Source organism: Ranitomeya variabilis, chromosome 6 (assembly GCF_051348905.1).
Source record: "Ranitomeya variabilis isolate aRanVar5 chromosome 6, aRanVar5.hap1, whole genome shotgun sequence".
NCBI lineage: Eukaryota > Metazoa > Chordata > Amphibia > Anura > Dendrobatidae > Ranitomeya > Ranitomeya variabilis.
Genome location: NC_135237.1, coordinates 319095510 through 319102622, shown reverse-complemented (window position 1 = coordinate 319102622; position 7113 = coordinate 319095510). Strand labels below are relative to the sequence as shown.

Genomic DNA, 7113 nt, shown 5'->3' with positions numbered 1-7113 from the left:
TGAAATGCTGGATATGGATATTCATAGTCATAAAGTGCAGATGCCATAGGTTGTGGAGCGTCCCCTAGTGGTCAAAATAGATAGTAGGAGTCAAATACAGGCAACATACATAGAAAGTCTGAGTTAATGATATAAACCCGTAAAAGTGCAAGTGCAGTCAATTACACTGAAGTATTTCTGGATAAGACAGAATAATGAGATTTTCTTGGGTAGACGGGATACAGACAACCAGAGAAAGTGATATAAATATTTTACATAAAGCATAAATCGTATATGCATAAAGAATATATTATGAAGTGCAGATGCAGTATAGTCAGATAGGGTATATCATCTGTGTCTGTTGATACCTTATATATATATATGTAGTGATTTCTATCACACAGGATTCTCTGCCCGTTTCACCTTTTATAAACATTGTTTCATTATTTTAAATATTTCTTTAATAAATATTTATATAGTATTTTAATATATGTGGGCTTAATTGCTTCCTTTTCTATTGGGATTATTTACAGTCGCTACTATGTAGACAAGGTGCAGGAAACCAGCAGAAGAGCTGATCGTGGGGGTGATAAGAGTCAGACCCCCTTGATGTCTTATTGATGGCCTATTCTAGGATATCCATATTGTAAACCCAGGAATCCACTTTCTGAAAATACATCAAAATGAAAATGTGAAAATGCAACAGTAATTTTTCCATTCCCAGAACAAGCCATAAATCCCGTCTCTTAACCGAGGCTCCCAAGAGCCAACTCCCAACATTCTCCATACACTTCAACAGTGAGGGGGCAGCCTGTGTCCCACTTCATTTATGTCCATGGGGGTCATAGCAAGAGCCAAATAAGTGTAAATGCCATAAATGCCTAAGATGGGAACGTCCTTGTAAATGTCTCCTGTAATTTCTCACCCTAGTAGAGGACAGCGGTGTCCGGCCGACCTGCTCTAGTAGCACAATCTCAGATAACATCAGGCAGAGATTAATTTTCCATCATGTGCTCGGGCAGGGGAATTTTGGGAAGGTTGTCCTGGCGGAGGATGCTTCTAACCATCAGAAGTATGCTGTGAAGATCATCAGCAAGAGATCCCTGCTCGATACTGGCGATGAGGCGGATGTGATGGTGGAGCACCGAGTGTCACAGCTGGCATCTGGGAGCCCCTTCCTCGTCCACGCAGACTTCATATTCCAGACCAAGGTATAATACTGACTAGTGTTTTATCTCATATCCCCATAGGTCACCCGATCAGCAGATCAGGAGGGCCGCAGCGCTCACTGGGGTCCTCCAACCGATCACTACAGAACCTGACAGAGCGCCCGGCCATGTGCCGGCAAACTGGTCTGGTACTGAGAATGGGAATGAGCTACAGTACCGACACAGGGTTATGGATTCTACACATAATCTACTCTCTACATCAATTCATCTCCGTCTCTAAGATCTCTGCTTGCAGACAGTTACTAATCTTCATTGTTTGCCTCCAATGTGTATAAAACCCTTCCTGACCATGTGATGGACACTCAGACACACGGCTCATTGCAGGACACTTACTGGATCAGTTTCTTATACAGAGGCCTGTGTGTCCACTACATGATCAGGAGAGGAATTGTAGCCACTGGGGGTAACAATGCAGGTTCCTACATAGCGATTGCAAGCAGAGACTGGAAATTTATATAACTAATAATTAGTGGGTTTATCTGAAACTAACTTATCTTTTTTACTATGGGCCCAAGAGCTGACAGGCAGGTGGTTATCTGCCTGTTGTGCCCAGCGCTGACCTCTGCCGGCTTAGAGTAGTCACAGACCGCTCCTGCCAGTGATTCTGCAGTCTCCACTGACGTCACGTCAACAGAGCAGCAGCTTCTCTTCCACTTTGCTCTGGTGACGGGATGTGACTGCTGATGTCATGCCGATTGACAGCCGGCTCCACGCTAAGCAACTACAAGAAGTCGGCTGTCAATCAGCATGAAGCCGTCAGTCATGCCCCGTCGACAAAGCAGGCGCCGAGTAGAAGAGATGAGAAGTAACTAACTGCGTGACTGTTAGTTCTTAGGCCCATGGAAAATAGTACTGGAAAACCTCCTTAGGCCTCTTTCACACTTCCATGTAGAAAAGCCGCGGAGACACCATCACGTGTTTCTCAACGCAAGCAATGAATAGCCAGGTCTTTCACAGGGAAGGAACAACCACGGGAAGGGCAGCATCCAATAAAGGAAAATCACCTATGCCAAAACATGGTATCCATCCACAGACAGCTGTTTCGGGGTATTTGCCCCTCATCAGTGTGGAGTAGGAAACTGGCTATTAGGAGCAGTGCCTAGTGAAAAGACTATAAACATAAGGATGAATGACCTCGGGGAGATCAAAACATCCAACACCACGGAGACACCATCACGTGTTTCTCAACGCAGTGATCCAGAACACTGCCCCCACCCCTAAAGGGAAATATGCAAATGCATGTAGAAAAGCTGCGGAGACACCATCACGTGTTTCTCAATGCAAGCAATGACCAGAACACTGCCCCCATCCCTAAAGGGATCACTGCGTTGAGAAACATGTGATGATTCTCAGTATTTAGTACCATTTGGCCAGACAGCCCCAAATCTATATAAACCTGCCATGTGGCTTCATTCCTCAATGTGCCAGCAAGCATACAAGCAAGAAGCCTGCCAGCAACCTGCCTGATGGATAGATACATAAATGGTCACAATATTTGCTAGAACTCCATCAATTTCTGCCACTTGCTCTAAACCCTCGCAAAGATGGGGTGTTAAAACACTCAATGTATAGGTTTCCATTATTTTCTAGTAGCCAATCACATTTGGGAGCCTCCCATTTGGATGTATGGAAAAAGAATCCGTCAAAAAAACGGTTGAAACAGATGGAAAAACAGATGTAACGGATCCAGTTTTTCGATGGAACAGTTTAGCGGATCCGTCGAAAAACTGGATCCGTTGCATCCGTTTTACACTATTTTTGACGCATCCGTCGATACGTCGCGCCGACGGATTGTGACGGCCGCCAGACAACGGAAGTGTGAAAGAGGCCTTAAAGGAAACCTGACAGTTCCCCATGCCCCCCAATCTGCCATGTATTTATTATTTTATTAATACTAGAGATGAGGAAATAAATTCTAATTCTACTAAAATGTTTCTACTAATTTTTCAAAAATCCAAATTTGCCAAAATGCAGAATTTTTTATAATTCGCTTCTGCTCAAATTCAATAAAATGGCTCCATTTTTCTGAATCATAAAAAGGCCATTCAAATGTTATAAAAATATTTAAAAAATCCTTATACTCATTTTACCGCTCACCTCTCGGGCCCCATGCACGTTATATGTCATGTGTGCAAGACCCTAATATTCCAGCATGAGCAGGAGATCAGAAGGTGCAGACGGGTCTGGATGGGAGGCGATGAGCAGCAGAGGGTAAAGAGAAGTTTCTTTTTTTTTACATATTACCTTTATTATGTTTTGGGATCTGATTGACTCCAGAGAATAATGAGGGACATGAAATTAGTGGATAAAAACTTCTCAGAGCACCACATTTCCCAGGAAAAAACAGTGAGAACAGGCAAATTTGGATTTTGCCTGATTTGTTTATTGCACTTTATAACAAGTCCTTTGTATATTTGATGGCACGACAAGTCTGGTGAAGCCAACATCGCGTCGACTAGTCTGATGCTCACTGGCATATTGCAAACAAATTTATAAAAATGTTTTTTGCCATTCATTACAATCAAATATACAGTATAACCGGCTTGTTAGGAAGAGCATTATCATAAGAATAAATACGTGGTGGCGGTTTGGGAGACATGGAGGAGCTGTCAGATTCTCGTTAAACAAAGAATAGTCTTTGTCGGTAAAGCCAGAATAATCCTTCAAGCATTAGAGAAGCCACTGATGTATTCTGTACAGTAAATGTGTAGATGTTCGGATGATCCAGTAATTATGTCTTCTCTTTGCCATGTTTCTTCCATGGCACAGATGCTTGTGCTACTTGGTCTGGAATACATGAGCTGCGGGGACTTCCACCACTTCCTACAGATGAAGGGGCGGCTTACCATCCCCAGCGCAAGGTAATAAGATAAAACATTCACCTGTCAGGCTATAGATTAGTGTGGATTTCTAAGGGTCTCCTGTGTGCTCCTCACATTACATCTTTCCATTTTCTTTTGTGCCAGATTCTATGCCGCGGAGCTCGTGTGTGGCATCCAGTATCTCCACACTAAGGGCATCGTCCACAGAGACCTCAAGCCCGAGAACATCCTGGTGGCTGAGTCGGGCCACGTTAAGATCACAGATTTCGGTCTCGCACTTGAGAACATGCTTGGAGACCGCACAGCCACCGAATATGCTGGGACAGAGGAATTCATGGCTCCTGAGGTGAGAAGAAAAGAATTTTCCTCTTTTTACTGATGCAATGATACTAATAATTTGACATCACGCACAATGGAGAGATGGAGAGATTAGGAGCATGGACAATACAAGCCCAGGGACAGTGTTACCAATCTATCACATAGTGGTGAATGTCCCCTCTATATAGTAGTGTCCGGTCATCGAGTCTTGTCAGTCCACAGTGTTGGCTCCTTAGTATTTGCTGTGCAGTAACTGTTCTCTCCTCTCTGGCAGATGCTGGCTGAGGAGGAGTATGGCGCCGGAGTGGACTGGTATTCATTTGGCGTCATCTTAAATAAAATGATTACCGGTAAGTGCACTTACCATCCAGCACTATTTAATCCATCATCCTCCGGCGCCGAAGACATCATCAAAGAGGTGAGTATGGCGCTGTAATAAAACACCACTGTATTTTATACCATACTACTTGAAAACCTCAGACAGCAAAACATCTTCCCTCTACTACACCCCACACTGCACCATTAAAAGGGATATCTGGGACTTTGTGAAAAATAAAAAATGTGCCTAAACACTAACAGACAGGGAGCTGCTACCTATCTGCCTATTGTGTCTGGCAGTGTTCTTTGCCGGCACAAACCGCACCTGCCGGTGATTCAGCTGCCTATGTTTTTCACAAAGTCCCGGATATCCTCTTTAAGAGACAAAATGTTACTGATCTAATGAATAATTATGGTAGGAGTTTCCCTTTATAGTATATGTCTGGTAGTAGATGTACGGAAGGCATCTTTACACACCTAGAAGAAGCCTCCATGTGTAATCTTCTCGTAGAGGTTTTTGGAGTAACTCATGACGTTTCTCTATTTTAGCTCCTCCAGAGAGATCCTGCCAAGCGCTTAGGAGTCCATGGAGACATCCGAGGTCATCACTTTTTCCAGCATATTGACTGGGTCTCTGTGGAAGCCCTTCGGAAGCCCCCGCCACACATCCCTATAGTAAGTATATATACATTCTACATTCCGGACACATTTTATAGACAATATATGCTTCCTAATGTTAGGAGGTAGATGGAGGAGGATGTGCCCAGGGCTGCAGAGGGAAGGTGTGGACATATAGCCTGTGCAGGCAGTGTGGCTACATAGAGGCCTAGTGGAGAGGGGAGCCCTACGCTAACACCAAAGTTGGACCAAAAAAGATGCAAGTGTTAATGATCAAGGATGACCTTTCATCTTCTTAGTTTGACTTTGTTGAATGTCAGCGCTGGATGTGGCAATTATTTATACCAGTGTGAGTGACATGATGTACTGATGTGTACATAACCTATTTATTTGCGTGTCTATGTAACATGTGTGCTGTGCTTATCTAACATGTGCGTTGTGCCTGTGTAACATGTGCTCTGTGCCTATGTAACGTGTGCACTGTGCTTCTGTAACATGTGCGCTGTCCTTGTGTAATGTGCGCTGTGCCTTCGTAATGTGTCTTGTGCTTGTCTAATGTGCGCTGTGCCTATGTAATGTGTGCTGTGCTTGCATAACATGTCTGCACTGTGCTTGTGTAACGTGCGCTGTGCCTATGTAATGTGTGCTGTGCTTGTGTAACGTGCACTGTGCTTCTGTAACATTTGCGTTGAGTGCATGTAACGTGTGCTTGTGTGATGTGTGCACTGTGATTGCCGGTGATTTACTGCAATGTGATGCACAGTTACAGCACAGAGATGGCAGGGGCACAGGTGTTGTGCCCGTGTCACCTGCATACACTGCTGCTGCATGTGCTGACACCAGACACAGTGCCGATCTCAGCATTAACCCCTCATATGCGATGAATCTATAACGTGTTTTTGTTCTATAATGTTTTGTTGTACTTAAAGGGGTGGTCCACTACTCAGACAACTCTTTCTCAATCCCTATGTTTCCCCTAGTAAAATAATAACACTTATACTACCCTCCAGTGCTGGTGCCATTCCAGCAGTGCCAGCACTGGATCTCCTGGGGCTTGAGAGACTTTGTTATGTCATGTGATCCCTGCAGCCAATCAGCGCTGGCCTCACTCCCTCTCCTATGGCCATAATTGCCACCGGAGGCAGTGAGAGCAGCCGCAGCTAGTAGTGACAATACTGTAAGTGTTATTTTACTGGGGGGAAACTTAGGGATTGTGAAAGCATAGTCCGATGAATGAACATCCCCTTTAAGTGAGGGGGTCCATACAGAATTCTCACACACTGGCCTTGTATTCTCAGTGTTCGCATCTGCAGTTTTGATAGGACATGAGTTCCCTGTGATTCAACCACTTAACCCTAAATCAATGCCTGTGAGCATAGAGATGTGTATGCATGATGGGAGAGAAAAACACAAAATTTATGCTATCATGTATGTTACATGCTAGTATGTCATTAGGACGCATCGTCTGATCATCAGAACATCATAATCTATTTTTATTTCTCTCTTACAGCCACCTATGCCTCACCACCGTGCCAGAAAATTCCACCTGAACAACATGGAGCGAGCAGAAGCCAACAAGGGACCTTTACCAGTAACATCTACGGCCATGTTCAGAGGGTTACCATTTGTCACCTTGTGAACCCTCTAGACACCAGCTCTAATGTCACCAGAGCGAGTTGTCCTCCTGAGCTCCTGGAAGAAGATCTGATGGCTAGAAGAGTGGACCCAGGCATCGAAGAACTGGAACGTCTAATAACACCTACAATTGGCACAGGACCAAAGCACAACATCTTCCCAAGAATTCATCAGAGATGAGGACAAGACTGACG

General features: G+C 44.3%; 1 protein-coding gene across 1 annotated transcript; it reads left to right on the top strand.

Annotated features, from left to right (window-relative positions):
* The first annotated feature begins 857 nt into the window (after positions 1–857).
* LOC143781132 (protein kinase C delta type-like) lies at positions 858–4472 on the top strand. The gene is made up of 3 exons (XM_077267639.1): positions 858–1190; positions 3978–4069; positions 4175–4472. The coding sequence occupies exons 1-3, from the start codon at positions 1113–1115 to the stop codon at positions 4407–4409; spliced, it is 405 nt and encodes a 134-aa protein (XP_077123754.1). The 5' UTR covers positions 858–1112; the 3' UTR covers positions 4410–4472.
* Positions 4473–7113: the final 2641 nt, after the last annotated feature.